At 45.1% G+C, this 17,760-nt stretch overlaps 1 protein-coding gene across 1 annotated transcript in view; it reads right to left on the bottom strand.

The window, feature by feature from the left end:
* LOC115094173 (serine/threonine-protein kinase NLK2-like) overlaps positions 1-16,414 on the bottom strand; it is a 49,738-nt gene extending 33,324 nt beyond the window's left edge. The window contains exons 1-6 of the mRNA XM_029606945.1: positions 15,589-16,414; positions 14,736-14,865; positions 11,151-11,206; positions 10,641-10,747; positions 10,243-10,328; positions 9,922-10,131 (exon numbers count right to left, since the gene is read on the bottom strand). Coding sequence (XP_029462805.1) covers positions 9,922-10,131; positions 10,243-10,328; positions 10,641-10,747; positions 11,151-11,206; positions 14,736-14,865; positions 15,589-15,875 — 876 coding nt within the window. The 5' untranslated portion in view covers positions 15,876-16,414. The remainder of the gene's footprint in view (positions 1-9,921; positions 10,132-10,242; positions 10,329-10,640; positions 10,748-11,150; positions 11,207-14,735; positions 14,866-15,588) is intronic.
* Between the last annotated feature and the right edge of the window lie 1,346 nt (positions 16,415-17,760).

The following is a 17,760-nucleotide window of genomic DNA, read 5'->3' on the forward strand; positions in this document are numbered from 1 at the left end:
ACACTAGACCTAAGTAATAGACAACCCACTATAAGTGGGGCTGGACTGTTGGAAGGGTCTATGTTGGGTTCTGAACCTGTAGAAGAGGTTACAGAACCCCTTGACCCCCAAAACATTACCTTAGGAGATGTTTGGCGGGCATTAACTAGTATGCAAAAAATTATGTCTAGTTCTGTAATTCAGATTAATAAGACAACAGAAGAAATTAAAAATATGTTAGAAATACATAATAATCGCTTAAATTGTTTGGAAGAACAAAATAAAACTTTATCTACTTAAGTAAAAGTGATACAGGACGTTAATAATTCTTCAATAAAGGATGGTTTGATAATTCATAAACAGCTAGAGAATTTGGAAAATCAAAATCGTATCAAAAATTTGAGGTTTTTAAATTTTCCTATAACTAGACTATTGTCTCCCGTCGAATTACTGAAGAAATATCTTGTAGAGATTCTTGCTATTTCAACTGTTGATGAAAGTTCTATATCTAAGATCTATTATATACCAAGAACTAGAGTAAAGGCTCAAGAGGGGGAGGAACAGATGGATCTGGTTCAGCATACACCAAATTTGACATCAGAGTCATCAATAGATGATATTCCTCAAAGAAGTACAATGTTAGTTACTTTTTGCAGAGAGAGGGACAAAAACCTAATTCTGCAAAAATATTTTCCTAATAAAGATTACTTATTTTGCGGACAGAAGATCCAATTATTTCCAGATGTGTCCAGAGTGACGCAAATAAGGAGAAAACAATTTTTATCATTAAAACCGAGAGTGTTAGCTCTTGGAGCATCATTTCTTTTGAAATTTCCATCAAAATGTTTAATTGTTTTCCAAAAGAATAAATTTATTTTCCAGGACCCCCCCCCCCCCCCCCACTTGGAAGCCTTTTTGGGCGATAAAGAACAGGGTTGAGTTAAGAGGCTGTAAAAAGTAATTTTTCTCCTTATAGCTGTATAGTTTATACAGTATTTTTCCTTTTTTTTTTTTATTGTAGTATTATATCCTCCCAATAATGTGGACTAAAGATAAATTGAACATAAAGTAAATGAGTCTCTAAGAAATATTCTTAAAATTTGTTTGTAATTCAATTTTTCATTTCTTGTTTTTTTTGCAAATGTAAAAGTGTGTTAAAAATTAATAAAAATATAAATTAAAAAAAAAAATACTATCAAAATGAATATTTTACCCAGATTGGGTTACCTTTTCCAAGCCTTACCATGCCTGCTCCCCACACATGAACTGAAACTATTACAGCGGAAGATATTCTTCTTTATCTGGCGCCGGAGACCGCCTAGTATAGCCAGGACGGTGCTGTACTAGAATCGGAGGGATGGTGAGGTAAGTTTGCCATCTTTGGTGCATTATTATGTTGCGTCCCAACTTAAATATATGATTGATTATCATGATCTCGCTTCGACTAAACAGTGGGTAGAGATAGAGCAGGCTTTAGTAGAAGGATCTCCATTATGTAACCTGTTTTGGTCGGAGGGACTTGCAATTCGGGAGGTTAAAGTCCTTCCACCACCTTTACAATGTACGTATACTATATGGAAATGCTGGAAATTAAATCTAATAAGGGGTAAGCAATATTCGGCCCTTTCATCCATCAGGCATTTGAGACACTTTGCCATTGGGAGATCCAATCCAGTATTTCACCACTGGGAACTGCAGGGTCTCAATTGTCTGGGACAGGTATGGAATAATGGCATATTATCATTTGAACAATTGCAACGAATTTATGGCCTTCCTAAGACTGATTTTCTAGCATATGCCCAATTGAAACATTTTATCACCACCAGTGGGGTAGTCCTCGATCTTCAACAGGGTCGCTCCTTATTTGAAGGGTACTGTATCCTGGCAGGTAAAATACAAAAAACTATTTCCAAGGTATATCAATTACTGGTAGGACAGGATTGCTCAGTAACAACTCATATTGCACTTGGAAGACAGATCTGGGAGTCACATGGGATAGGGGTAAATGGGAAGAATGTTTTCGTAATCTAGGGCGGGATTCAATGTTGGCGGCCATGATGGAAAACAGATATAAACTCTTGTACCGGTGGCATTATTCTCCAGCCAGAATAGCTAGGTGGCTACCGAGCCACTCTCCTCTATGCTGGCGGCAGTGTTCCCAAGTAGGCTCCTTTATTCACATGTGATGGAGCTGCCCGCACATACAGGGCTTTTGGCGGGATTGTCAGGGATTGATGGAGAGTGTCCTCAGAGCCAGGATCCCGTTATTGGCGGAGATCTGGCTATTGGGGATTCCATATGAGGAGTATACGGAGAAGCAGCAGATATTGTTTATGTATGTGATTACTGTAGCGCGTATGCTGGTGGCGGCCCAGTGGAAGTCAATTACAATACCAAGCCGTTCACAGTTATTTGCCAAGTTACAGCATCTATACTGGATGGAAAATCTGACGGCTGTCAGATGAGACACACTACCTAAGTTTCACAGGGTATGGTCCCGTATAAAGTTTTACCTTCAGGAGTGAGCAGGTATAGGGAAGCTAGAAGGTCCCCACACATGGGCAGAGGATAGGCGGGAAGGGGAGGGCGGGGGGGGGGGGGGGGAGTGAAGAGTATCTGGGGGGGATTGAGCCATGGGGGTGACATGTTTTGGATGTATAGCACCTATAGTCTGTACTTCTTCATTAGAGATCATTTCAAATGTTATCTGAAGTTTGCAACTCTTCATGTTTAATTACCATCTGTTGATGCTGTTTTGTAGATACTTTTATATTAATAAAATTTGTCAATAATTAAAAAAAAAACAACTGCAATATGGCTTCGCAATTTGTGAAGCCAGCCAACTTGGCCAGAAACCCCACCCCAAACTCCTCCCCCTTTTCCAAATTAGCATCGCACCATGCGTTAAGGTGTTTTTCGCATGCGAAAATGCCATAAAGCAATTTGATAAATGACCCCCTTAGTTAGCTGGATAAACATATCCACTGAATATCTCGGCCAAGGAAGCCAGATAGGTTTATCTGGTTAATTTGTGCAGCTGGACAGCGGATGAATATCAACCTCCTTGTATCTCATCATAAAGAGAGCTTGCACATCTAATACATCATTAGAATGTCAAATTGTAGGTGAATTACCCAGAAGTCCAATCACAAGGCACAAGTGAGAGGTTTACCAAACAACTACAAATGCAAAAAAGTATTTAGATGTCATAACAATTATAAATAGTAAAATGTTTCCCTCTATTGGAATAACATATTCCCTAGTTGTGAATGACAGATCCCAAGCCATGTTTGCTGCAAGTGAGCTGCTACAGGGGAGAGAATAATAAGACATCTTACACTAATGGTGTCAATTGCACCTTAGAAGTAACAAGACACACAACTGTTTGGTGTAGCTAAATTTCAAAGTATTTATCTAATTTGCAAATTAGAGGATTCCTGGATATTTTTTGGATAGATTATCATAAAGAGCTTTTTGTTAAATCAATTCAACAAAGGGTTTTTTGGTCGGGTATTTTTTTTTAGGATTAAAGAAATTGGTATGGTATAGAAATGATGAACTGGATCTTATTGTGTATGAAGCTGTAAGATATGATTCTAGTTTTTGATTAGTTCCTGTCTTGTGAAATGTATTCTTTTTTTTTCTCAGTACTTATATTTATTTTGTGTGTTGTGTCTTGTCAGTTATTAGGTGGAATTGTGCTTTTAGTATAAGATGTCTTATCTCCCCTGTAGCAGCTCACTTGGAGCAGAACACAGCTCGAGTTGGGAGCTGTCATTCACAATCAGAGAATATGTTTTAGAAATACAGGGAAATATTCCGCTATTTATAACTCTTGTATGACATCTAAATAATCTTTTGCAATTGTATTTATTTTCTAAACCTCTTGTGTCATGTAATTGGACTGTGGATAATTCACCTATGATTTGACATCTTAGTGACACAGATGAGTGACACAGATGTGCAAGCCATAACACAATTGTTTTATTATAACTATTTTTTTTGATAACCACTATCAAGAAAAAGGGGTGGTATTTTTCTACATGCCTCCTTTCTGTGGTTTCATAACATTTAATGGGCACAGTGTAAGATGCTGCAAAGAAAACTCAGGTATGAATTGATTCGCTCTATCTGAATTTTTACACTGTTGAAAGAACCAGCTTGGTGCCAAGTGTGACATTTATCAAAACACATGAGCATAACTAAAAATAATTATGGTGAGTGAATGGAGAAATTACTACTTACCTGATAATTTCATTTTCTTTGATGAAGACAGGTTAATTCACACCAGTCGGTTATGCACCCCTACCAGCAGATGGAGACGGAGCAAAGCTGACTTCACAGTTTATATACTCCTGCAGTGACCCCAGCCTGCAAGTATTCTCTGCAAAATCCAACTGTGGACAACTAAACAATACATGAACATAACTATTAACAGACAACCATTCAAACACTTGGTTAACAGAAAAAAGCGCGGGAGAGTGGGCTCTCCCAACATGCGCACAGGCCACTCTCCTGGGCACGCAATTCAGGAGGGCGGCCTATGCAAATTAGGGCCTGGGGTAAAAGGAGGTGCTAGGGACACTAGCGCCTCAATTTTGCCGGCGTTGGTTCTCAAACCCGCTGACAGCCACGGGTTCGGAAAACGGATGCCAGCATAACTGAGCGTCCGTCTTCTGACCTGCGGGCCGATTTAAAAAATTTTTTTTTTTTTATTTTTACTTTTGGGGCCTCTGACTTAATATCGCTATGATATTAAGTCGGAGGTTGTACAGAAAAGCAGTTTTTTCTGCTTTTCTGTACACTTCCCCGGCAGGCGTTAATTTTGACGCGTCAAAAATGCGCGTCCAAATGCGGAGCGCACTGTACTGTATCGGCCTGATTGAGTTCAGGTAAGGAGTATAATATCACTAACCTAGGGACTAGATCTGACACTTAGCAGTAATCCCCGGAGACTTAGCCACTCAGGAAGACAATAGCACCATCATCCGGCAGCCAAGGGCGGGAAGGTGGATTAACCTGTCTTCATTAAAGAAAAGGAAATTATCAGGCAAGTAGTAATTTCTCCTCTCTTAGCATTCAGACAGGTTAATCCACACCAGTGGGATGTACCAAAGCTACTCCCAAACAGGGTGGGAAGCTTCCAAACAACACCACACATGAGAAGGCTGCGTCCTCCTGGGCCTGCACATCCAGGCTGTAATGCCTAGGAAAGGACCACGTCGCAGCTCGGCAAATCTTGAGGGGAGACAACAATCTAATCTCTGCCCATGACACTGCCTGAGCCCTAGGGGAATGAGCCCTAACCTGACTAAGTAACTGCTGCTCAGCATCCACATATGCGGTCGTGATAACCTCCTTCATCCAGTGGGCTATCGTAGTCCGCGACACCAGCTCACCATGTTTATTCCCACCTCCTTGACATCCAAGGTCTGTAACAGGCGATATTCATTCACATCTCTCCTCCTGACCAGAGTCGGCTGGGAAATTGATTGATTGCCTTCAGCAAAAAGGACGGAACAGTTCGCAGTTGGATGCTGATCTCCACCAGCAAGTGACGCCGTATCGAATAGTCCTGAGACTGTGGACTTCAACGTGCAAGCAGCGTTTGCTGAAAAGGATGCATATGCGCCCTTTCAAATGGAACCACCTGTAGAGTGGCTGCCATCAACCAGAGCACATGTAGGTAAGACCATACCGTTGGGTGGATTGTTTCCTTCCATAGTTGCACCTGCAGCATCAGTTTCTGAATGCAGATCTCCGGTAGGAACACCCTTGCCTTACTTCGTGTCAAAACGAACACGGAGATACTCCAGTGTTTGGGATGGCAGTAGATTGCTCTTGGCCAATTTCACCACCCTACCTAGTTCCTGTAGCAAGGAGATCACCTTGCACGAGACCTGAAGACTTTCTTTCATACTCTTGGCTCAAATTAGCCAATTGTCTAAATACAGGTGGAGCAGAATGCCATCCTTTCTCAACACTGCCACAACCACCACCATGACCTTGGATTAGGTTCTGGGCGTGGTGGCCAAACTGAAGGGTAGCTCTCAAACTGATAATGTTGCCCCAAAACAATAAAACGCAGAAACCGCTGAAGCTCCAGCCAGATGGGAATATACAGGGTTGCCTCAGACTGTACTGCCATTATCACCAAGCGTAAGGTTTCCATGCGGAAATGAGTCACTCACAAATGACGACTCCCTTGAGGTCCAGGATGGGGCAAAAGGAACCCTCCTTCTTGGGTACAGCAAAATATTGGCCCATATTTTCTTGTGACATGGGCACTGAGTTCATGGCCCGCAGGCTGAGAAGCCTTTACAACATACACTCCACTGCCTGTCTCTTCTGCGGAGAGTTTCAGGGAGACACCATGGAAACATCCTGAGGAACGCTGAGAAACTCCAGAGCATGGCTGCTTCTCATCACCTCCAGAACCCACTGGTCTGACGTGATCTTGACCCACTTCTGATAAAAAGAGAGAGACAGGAGACCTATCTCCTGCTCCTGGGGGTGAGTCGGCATATCTTCATTGAGGGGGGGGGGGGGGGGTCGGGGGGCATGGCTACTCCATCTGGGCTGCCTGGGACGAAAGGACTGAGATCTACCCAAAGATCGAGCCCTTTGAGAAGCCGCTTCTCTGTAGGGTCGAAAGCATTTGAAACCCTAACACAACCCCTTGCGCCGAATGAGTGCAGCGCCTGCTCTTTATCCTCTGGTAACCAAGGAAGCTGGGACTCACCCCACTTATAAGAAAATTATTCCTTACCTGCTAATTTTTGTTCCTGTAGTACCATGGATCAGTCCAGACTGCTGGGTTATGCCTCTCCTCCAGAAGGTAGTCAGAGAAAAACTTGAAGGGTGCCCCCTTATAAGCTGGTGCACCCTCTACTTCCCTTCAGTATTTTTCTGACTCCAGCAGATGAGAGTGGTCGAACCTCTGGTTCCCCAGTAAATTTCTGGAAAGCTAGATTTATTGATTCCTTCTCTATTTCTTGGCTTAATTCTTACCTTTGGATGGATCAAGTTGATAAAAGTTTAAGAAAAAAAAGAGCTTAACTTAACTTTTGGCTCCAAGTCCTAACAACTGGTAACTTGCAGGCAGAACTGTTTTACAAAAGTTAAGTTAAGCTCTTTTTTTTTCTTAAACTTTTATCAACTTGATCCATCCAAAGGTAAGAATTAAGCCAAGAAATAGAGAAGGAATCAATAAATCTAGCTTTCCAGAAATTTACTGGGGAACCAGAGGTTCGACCACTCTCATCTGCTGGAGTCAGAAAAATACTGAAGGGAAGTAGAGGGTGCACCAGCTTATAAGGGGGCACCCTTCAAGTTTTTCTCTGACTCCATCTGCTGGAAGGGGGACACAACCCACTGCCTGGACTGATCCGGGTACATACAGGGAATGCCCATTTTCTCCAACTCATTCCCAAATAAGAGTGAGCCTTTAAAGGGCAATTTCATAAGATTAGACTTTGAAATTGTATCGGCCACCCAATTCCTCAGCCATAGCTGATGCCTGGCCGCTATCACCAAAGCCATCCCCTTCTGGCAGAAGTGCGGACCAAGTCGCAGCCCACATCCACCAGAGAGTCGGCTGCCGGTTCCATCACTGCCCTGGAATTCAAACCAGATTCATCGACTTCCTGAGAGAGAGGCAAGAAAGTGTGAGCCACCAGGGAGCAGCAAGAGGCATCTGCAATTTCATGGCCACCACCTCAAAGGCCTGTTTAAGGATAGCCTCAAGTCTCCTTATCCTGCACATCCTTCAATGCCGCTCCCCCTTCTACAGGGAGTCGGCTGCTTGGTGATGGCCCACACTGCATTCACTTTCAGAAAGCTTTAACTGCTCTCTCGCCGCCGGATCCAGGGGGTACAGCGCTTCCAAGCCTCGTCCCCCTTTAAAATTAGCTTCCAGGGTGCCCCATTCAAGATCAATTTTTGATTAGCATCCATAATGGGGGAAGAAACATGGTGCTTTACGCCAATAAATTAAAGTGGGATTTTTCTTTGGCTCAAGACATGGAATCAGCACCCGGCACCCCCAGCATCTTCAGTGTCTGGGAAATCAGAGCCGGGAACTCATCTCTAAGAAAGAAACGCAATATTGTTCTATATGGCTCCAACCCCGGAGGAATTTCCTCAACCTGCAGGGAGTAAGGATCGCCTTCATCACCTGTGCCATCAGGGTCCCTATCAAAGTGAACCACAGCAGGTCTGGACGTGCTCTAACGCTTACCCGCAGCACCAGGCATGCGGGGATCCGCAGTCTGAGATCCTGAACTCTTAGGTTTGGCCGGCTCTGTCAACTGTGCCTGAAGAAAGGACTGCAGCCCTTGAAAAAACTCCACCCGAGAAAAAAGGCAGAAGGATCCCTACCAAAACCAGGGGGCGTCTGTCCTGCACCCACTGAACTACCTTCCCCCGCTAACCAACCAGTTAGGGGAGCCCCAAAACCAGGCGAAACCTCTGGCAGGCTCCCCCTCCCTTTCCATTCCCAAAACATGCTGGGAAGAACCAGGCTTAGCAAAATCAGTCGGAGACAATTCTCCCTAGGCCTCCAAGCAGCGCTGATATAAGTTAGAGGGGACGCCAGGCTGAGACGCCCAAATATAGCAAGCAGCACAAAAGGCATGGTGCTCAGGCTTCTTTACTACCAGTGCCATGGATAAACACACGCGAGCAGCACACTCCCAAAGGCATCCGACAGTTGTGCGCCCAACTGAGCGCCTGCACAAGCAAGCCTGGACAGGGTGCCCAAAAACAAGCTCTGTCCAATAAGCGCACAGTACGAACGCCCAAAATGTAGGCATCCAATATGCGGTCCAGGTAGGCACACACCCGAGCACGCAATCAGACACTGTTTCGCGGCAGACTTGTACGTAGAAAAGCAAAGCCTGAGAGCAAGGCCTAACCAAAAAGGTTGCTCAACTCTCCAAGCGAGGCCTTTTTTTTTTTTTTCCCCCGAAAGTTTATACTTGTGGCTGCAGGCTCCGGCTGTCCACCTGTAGGAGGGAGGAGAGGAAACTGGTCCCACCAGTTATCTCCCACCCACCCCCTCAGCGGGTCAAGGATTTGGGCAGACCCAGGGGTTTCCAACCCCTCCCGCTCATTCACTCCTCCACCTGAAAGGATGGCCCCACCAGGCCCTACCAACCTTCAGGGAGGGCTAAGTAGTAATGCTAACACTAAGAATATATTTTTTAAATCCTTTTTTTTTTTTTTTTTTTGTTATTCTCCTCAGACTGCAGGATTTGCACCACCTTCCATCTGCTGGAGACAGAGAAATACTGACGGACTGCAGGTGGCACATCAGGTTAAGTGACAGTGTCAGTAAAACTTTCTCTGTTTCCATCTGCTGGAAGGGAGGCAAAACCCAGGAGTCTGGACTGATCTGGGTACATACAGGGAACCACAGAAGTTCAGGGAAACTTGACTGAAGCAGTATCGCCACAGGAAAGCAGGGCGTATTAATTTCCTTTTTCTTTTCTCCTTCTAAAATGTTTTTTTTAAAGGAATCCCCAGTAGGAAGATGCGTGTTCACCATCTGCTGGAGACGGAGAATACTGGTGAGTTGATGTCAGGGCAGGGGTATATATTCTGTGATGTCAGCTTTGCTCCGTCTCCATCTCTTGGTAGAGGTGCATAACCCACTGGTGTGGATTAACCTATCTGACTGCTCAGAAATTACTAGATTTAACAGTGATTACCTTTTCCCTTTTTGTGCTTACTCCTTCGGTCAGTCTTTTTGCCTTTCACATAACACTTATCTATAAACTTTGATCGGTCCTGGGATCAAAAAGATGGGTTTGGTAACCATCAGATTATGGGTAAAGCAGCAGTTTCCTGTGGAGAACTATGTGTAATTCAGTCTCTGCTAGATCCCACTTTTTTTTTTTTTAAACGATTATGGATAATGCAGTCCCTGCTGAATACCTGTACCTGTTGGATGGGGCTTTGGGCCTGGAACAGGATTCTCCTCCCCAGCAGCTCAGCAAAAATACAACCAACAGACCAGATGTCAATAGAACTTGAGTAGTGTCGGCTCCCCATTAGGATTTCTGGAGCCCGGTAATACTGTGTCACCACCTCCTGTGTCATGTGCTGCGACTCGTCTGGCTCCTCTACCCGGGCCAATCCAAAATCACAGATCTAAGGGAAGAGAAAATCAAGAGTGCTATTAAAAATGGCAAAATGGAGAATGTAGGGGCTGAAAATGCCAGTGGAGATGGCGCTCAATGAAAGGTCACAGGCGGACCTTACCTTTAAAACGCAGTTACTGTTGACAAGGAGGTTCCCAGGCTTTATGTCTCGATGCAGAACACCTGCCGAATGTAGATACTTCAGCCCTGCCGAGACAAAAGTAGTAAGACAAAATTAGTAATGACGGATTGGAAAAAAAAAAAAAAACAATTTCCAGTTCCATCTACTCCACCACTCTCACTGTGTGAACTACAGCCTCACGTCACTAAGCTGTGATGCTTGCAGATCCAGCTTCCAGTCTCACTGCTGTCATCAATCTTAACCCCCAGCTCAGTATTTTCAGTCCAGGAACTTTGCAACCAGGTGATTTAAGCTTGCATAGCTCAGTCTAAAATGTCAAAGTGCTATGCACAATAGCAGCGTTAATACCAACATCCTGAAGAACAAGAGCAACCTACCTCGGAGGATCTGGTAGAGAAAAACTTTGATGTGGTCAGAGCTGAGAGGCTGTGGGGACACGATGACCTTGTGAAGGTCACTTTGCATTAACTCTGTGATAACATATCTGAGCAAGGATGTCAGGTCAAGGGTCACCACAAAACCATGCAAGGAACGGAGGGTTGGGGAAGGGAGGGGTTAGGTCTCAGAATTAAAAACCTAGCTGGTGAATTTCTCTTAAGATAGGCTACGCAGTGCTGAACTAGCTCCATCGTTTTACCCGGTTGAAAACAGATACCAGATCACAGAGTTCAACCTGTTTAGGGATAACTATTTCAGAAGGGGGTGGCGACAAATTCTGGAATAGCTCCTCTTACGACTACTGGATTTTGATTTTGCTATCATTGCAGAGAGAAACTGGAATATGAAGGGCATAACTTATTATTCACCCATTGTCTGTTAACACACACATGCAAATTTCAGACACGAGATTCTCCAGGTAGTGTGTGCGGTAGAGAAGTAAAGGATACATTTCTTCAAAGCAGTCAATCTGGGGAGGCTGTAGGATATCCAAAGCTGACAACACCTGTGGAACAAGAAAAAGATGGGTAAAATATCCACGACTGGATTTACTGACAGCAAGTTAAGAGATGGCCGTAAAGCAGCAGGGAAGGAATGAACATCACTCCTCTGCTGCCATCTGTACAAGATGGCCACTTCCAACAGCAGGAGGACCCTCTTATACTCTCTCTCTCTCCCTGATAGTCCCCCTCTCAGCTTTTTAATTAACTCTTTATTTACCGAAAACAAGCAGACATACATTACTTCGCAAGCAGCGAGCACCACAGCAGTAAAAAAAAAATGGCAAACGGCAATAATCAGGGGTAAGATCTCGATTCCATACACCAAGCACAGGTCTTAAGGATGGCATAAAGCTATTCCTCGCATATAACAGGTAACAGGACCCAGCAGCATGAACTATCCACATAGCACCAATACTTCCCCCAAATTTTAGCATACATGACCACATTCAGTTTTTCAATTAAAGCTATCTTGCCTGCCTGCCTGCCTCCACCGACGCAACAGCAATGGGACGGACTTCCAGTAAGCCGCAGTGATAAAGCGGGCCGAGTGGATAAAATGTTTAAATGAGTTTACGTCGACAGACATTAAGAGTGGCATCCTCCCACAGCGCCAGGAGACACAGCTTTGCACTATGTTCTATCTGAAGGGTTAAGATATCTCCTATGTTAAGCTCAATCTTGTCCTAGAAAGCCTCAACAAAGGCCCATGACCACCCTACATGAATAATTTGGTAAAAAATATAGGGGGATCCCCTCTCAACTTTTAAGCCTAAAATGGTGACATTGCCTTTACATTCCACACAAGTTTTCAGAAACAAGAGTAGATGCCCAGTAGTCTGTGCTGCAACTACAAAAGCTTGTTGCTGGGAGTGATCATTTTGTGCCGGGAGGATATGACAACCTTTAAGGGAGCGGCACCACAGCTCTGTGGTCATCTATACAAGATGGCGGCTCACGACAACATCCTTGCCACCACCACAGTCTCCCCTCCTCAATAGTACAGTGGATAGGTCACCAGCAGGAGTCCAAGGGCCAATGGATCAACTCCCAAGGCGGCAAGCAAAACCTCGGTCCTAGTGAAGGGTTTGGTTTTTTGGGGTTTTTTTTTTTAACTTGGGCCTTCATGTGGTGGTTACAGCTCTTGGGTTGTCAACTCATTTTCATGGGCTCAAAGCCACCTCTGCTTTTATGAGCACAAATGCTCATGGTCTAGGAAATAAGACTGCAGACTTGCGAGCCCTATTGGTAGATGCAGATCTGGATATTGCGGCCATTGCAGAGACAAGGTTCAGCGAGTCCCATGACTGAGAAAACAGCCATGTTAGATTATAGTCTGCTCAGGATGGACAGGGTACGTAGCACGGGGGGGAGAAAAAGTACTTTATCGAAAAATACTTTTAAAGCAGTGGTCCCCAACCCTGTCCTGGGGACCCACCAGCCAGTCGGGTTTTCAGGATACCCACAATGAATATGCATGAGAGAAAATTTGCATGTTATGGAGGCAGTGCATGCAAATTTTCTCTCATGCATATTCATTGTGGATATCCTGAAAACCCGACTGGCTGGTGGTCCCCCAGGACAGGGTTGGGGGACCACTGTTTTAAAGCAACTGAAATGCAGGGAGGATTGGAAAAGGAGGAGGTGCTGTGGATTAACTGCACCAAAATCATCTTTGGCGCAGGCAGGAAAGCTGGACAAAGACAGATGTCAGGCTTCAACAAAAAGGGAAGCAATACAGGTAATCTGCCAGATGTTGATTGGCGCATCCCATGCGCGGAATCAGTTAGAAGCCGAGAGATCCCGAACCCCCTTCAAAGACCTCCGTTCTCTTCATACAAATGGGAACAGAAGCCATGGGGTGGGGGGGGGGATTCTGGATCTGGTATGTACAAAGCAGAGCAAGGGCTTGTAATGTCTAGACAGGTAAGTCACCTGAACGCCAGCACTAATCAGACAGCTTGGTTTCATTTTTCATTTCATGTCATTTAAGTGTGTCACTCACCCTTCCTAGAAAACTCATAAACATCCACAATAGAGCAGGGGTGCTCAAAGCGGTCCTGGGGAGGGGCCCCCCAGTCAGCCGGGCTTCAGGATATGCCTAATGAATATGCATGAGAAATATTTGCACACACAGGAGGTAGGCAGGTAAATAAATCTCATGCATATTCATTAGGGATACCCTGAAAACCCGACTGGCTGGTGGGGAAGGGAGGGGTTCCCCAGGGACCGCTTTGAGCACCCCTGCAATAGGGTAATACCTACAGGCAAACCAATAACAAAAAAGAAAGGAGGCCCTTAAAAATGAGAATCCGGGAGAACCAATTTTGTGAACCGGGGGGTTTGGACAAAAGTGGGCTGAACTTAAAGGGGCAACAGATCTTTATTGCAGAAAAGCAAATGCAAGTTACAGGAAGAAGAGACCTGTCTGGTTTTCAAAGGAGGTGGCTGAAAAAGTAAGGACAAACTGATTAGCAATCAGGAGGTGCAAAGGATCTCAGAAATGGGAGGAGGAAAGGCTGAGGGAGGCAGAGGGGTATAGAAAGGATAGCTGAGACAGTAAAGAAAAGGGGAGCAGACGTCTTTCAGGTACGTTCATGAGAGGAAGAAGCAGGTCTGCAAAACAGAACACAAAAGGAGGAATGCATGGAGGGCAGCAAGGGAAACAGAATATTTCTTCATGGAAAGGAAGCTGGATGGATGGAAACGGCTTTCCAGAGGAAAGAACAAAATTCAAGAAAGCTGGGGATAAGCACAGAGGCAACGGGAAAGGCAGAGAAACTGGTGCTGCACCAGGAAATAAATTGGGCAGACCAGACGCAGGGCCGGACTTAGCTGTCATGTTTGGGATTTTAATGCACAATAAAAAAAGGTTCCCCCCCCCCCTCCAACCTCAAAGCTGGCGGGAAGGGATTGGTGGGAGCCTGTGTGAATAGGAAGGTGGGGGTGGGGGTGGGGGAGGAAGTGGCCAATGTTCTATTTTTTTTTCCTCCCTTCCCCAGCATCTTCCCCCTTTCCAAAGCATCCATCCCTGCTGCCCCTCTTTCTCCCTCAGCTGTCTGGACACTGACAGGAGCCCGCACCGCTGCTAACCGCCCTACTCCCGTCTGCGCCTGCACTGTGAGCATGCTCAGAACTCGCAGGCCGGCACTTCCTGTGCATCACGGGATTAGCTGGCAGAAAGGGCGGACCTGCACGTTTTGAACATGGGCCTCGGCGCCGGTACAGATGGGGGCAGAAGCAGCAGGACCTGCTCACGCTACTCCTCCTGTTAGCGCAGCGACAGCTCGGGATCTTGGACTTTGCTGAATCTGTGTGGTAGCATCAGGCCAGCCACAAGGATGGAACCCCTCTCCAATCGGAGCCAGATTTCCCAGCACGACGATTCCCCTTTTCAGTGAGGCACATGCCCACTGGGCCTAATAGGAAATCTGGTCCCAACTGGATTGGTCTCAGGGCCTTAGCTGCCATCACAATCTATGCTTCTATTCCTGAATCCCCACCAGTGCTCGCCCGTCAGCACCCGTGACTCACGTTTTCGTGTTTGAAGTAGCAGAGCATTTTGAGCTCCCGGAACACTCGCTTGCAGGAGACCAGGTTCTGGAAGACATTGGGCATCTTCTTCAGGGCCACGCGTCTCCCATCCCGGGGATCTGTCACTGACCTGCCAAACACCAGAGACATTTTCTCATTGACCCAGTTAGGTCATTTTTTTTTTTTAATCCAGTGAAAGGAGTTACCTCACATGGCACAGTGTGTGTGTGTGTGTGTGTGTGTGTGTGTGTGTGTGAGAGAGAGAGAGAGAGAGCGAGCGAGCAATGCAATTTGTGACATCATATCCACCATGGTCCAATGGGATCTCAGCGAGTGTGTAATGTAACTGGTGACACTATTCCAAACAGGACAGCTCACAAGGACTGTGGAGGGGGCATAAGAAACGAGAATATTAGAGTGTTTCACAAATGAAGATGTAGGTGTGAAAAGTTTAGAAAATGAGTGTGTCACTGCTCTCTGATTATATCCTTGTGAAATGCTATACAGGGACAACAGGTGTGACTCTTTATGAAATTCAAGTCTGCTTGCAGACACTGACATGTACTAGGAACATACACATACTGTGAACAGATCAGTAACCAGTACAGTATGCAAAGACACTGCACACAGACACAGTCACGTAATGCGCCCCATTATATACTGTATTCACAGACACATTCACACATATATACTCATATATTAAAACACGCTCATAAGCATAACACACATTACACACAGATGCCATGGCTTGCATGCACAAACATTCGTTACATGTGCACACAACATACAGTACATGCATTCATACACTGCACACAAGACACTCACATAAGCAAATATGAAATCAGTCACCTACCACACAACCCCAAAGGCTCCATAGCCAATTGGTCGATCTGGCTCTGGCTCTCCCGTGTTGCTGGTCTCTCCAGGCCGGGTTGGCACACTCTGGTTCTGAACTGGCACTGCTGGCACCAGCTGCTGCTGGGAGGGAGGGGAGGAGGCCACAGCCCCACCATTGGGGCAGTAAAACTTTTGCCCCAGCCCAGCAGCAGTAAGAGGGGGCTGGATGAGCCCCCCAAGACCTCCCAAGACAGCGCCACACAACTGGTTCTGAAGGGACCGGTTCTGGCCCGGAAAGGCCATGAGAAGAAGACAAAAGATAGAGGTGATGAAAGAGAGAAGGGGCTGGAGAAGTAAAAGCCGTTTTCCTTTTTAAAATTTTTAGATTAAACTCTTATTGCAAATATAATAAAATCCCAAACAATGGAAAGGGGGGGGGGAGAGGGAGAGGGGGAGGGGAGGAGGAAGGGACCCACAAAAAATATAAGGTTCTGTACCTTTAAGAAAAGGGGGGAGCCGTGCAGAAGAATGGGTGTCCTTTTAAACCTGCATTTCCAGCCCTTCCCCCCAACCCCCAGCGTTTGCAGGGGAGGGGGGAAGTGGGAGCCTTAGGGATAAATATGATTATTGCTCTTTTTGTTATTTTGCAAAAATTAAGCGGGAGAAAGGTGTTTCCAGGCATACACAAGGCAGGATATAAGAAGCCTGGTATTGTGCCAGGTGGATTTGGAGCAGGAGAGAAGAAATTAGAAGGGGAAAGGGGGCAAAGGGATATATATGTGCAAATAAAACGATACAGCAATGTCTGCCAGGCACTGCTGCATCAGCTGGGGAACAATACAGCAGCGGCTCCCAGCATGCACTGCAATAGGATTCTTAAAGGGGAAGACCACTTAAAGGGGACGATAAAGTCAAAATCTTTTTGTATGGCAAAATAAGACTAATGCTCGCGCACACATACATGCAGCTACTATACCACGTGCCTTTGTATTTTAGATTCCACACCACTCAGAAAGCTGAAAGTTTGCACACTAATCCAAGTATTCAAACTTAACAGAGACCATCTTAAAAAAAAGACAAAAATATAAAATACTAATATTAAGGTGTGAACAGTCGTCCCGCCCCCCCCCCCCCCCCCCCCCCCCCCGCAAAATTTTTAGGTTTTTTTTTCTTAACTGAATCGGACAGAATAGTGTGTATATACATATTGTGTATGTATATATATATTGAGGATATTTGAATGATCGTATATATATGATGTGTATATATATATATATGTGTGTGTGTGTATATATATATATATTGAGGATATTTGAATGATCGTAATTCATAATCAGAAATCAGAATTTTGTAAATTTTTCAAAAACTAAGGGTACTTAAAAAACTGGGTGTCATCAAAGTTAATTCAGTGTAACCAGATGTCCTCTTTTTATGAAGAACTGCCGTTTGTTTGTTTTTTTAAGAAATGTGCTTATATCCTGCTTAAGCAAGAACAGAATGCACAACTGTTATGTTTTTAGGCACATTTATCAGCGCAAAGCACGTACTGTTGACAATTGGTCCAGCATCTCTATCCATATGCACGCTGACCGGTGCAACCACTTTACTGATCTGTCTGAAAATCGGTATGGTGGCTGTCCACTGAAAGCTGCGGGGGAATCCTGAGTGTGGTTCAGATTGGTCCCGTTTTGGGTCCATCTGAACCCCCGTTGTGCCCCTCTGTTACGCAAGGCGAAACTTTCCAATATGTCCATTTAGCCGTATGTGGGAAAAGAAATCTCATATATGATAATACACATGGACAGATCTAGGATTTTGAAAAGAGGAGAGCAGATGATGTAATGCAGCATCATCCCTTACTCTTTCCCCCCTATTATCTTCCCTTCTGTTTCCTCCAGATTCTTCTCCTCCTCCTGTCCCCCTACATCCCCGGCCCCAACATACAGGTTCCTCTGTCCCCAGGTTCTCCATGTCTTCATAAAGGACCTCTCCATTTCCTAATCCTAGCCCCCTTAAATTCCTCTCTATCACCCTTTTCCCAGGTTCATCCCCATCTCTTTCTCTTTCCTTTAGGTTCCTTTCAATTTGATGGAGCACAGTACTGTAGGTAGAATAAGGAAGGTCAGCAGGCTAGGGATATAGAGAGCATGTGATCTCTGCACCCTCGGCTACTCTCCCCACACGGTGT

The sequence above is a fragment of the Rhinatrema bivittatum genome, chromosome 6, assembly GCF_901001135.1.
Source record: "Rhinatrema bivittatum chromosome 6, aRhiBiv1.1, whole genome shotgun sequence".
NCBI classification, from domain to species: domain Eukaryota; kingdom Metazoa; phylum Chordata; class Amphibia; order Gymnophiona; family Rhinatrematidae; genus Rhinatrema; species Rhinatrema bivittatum.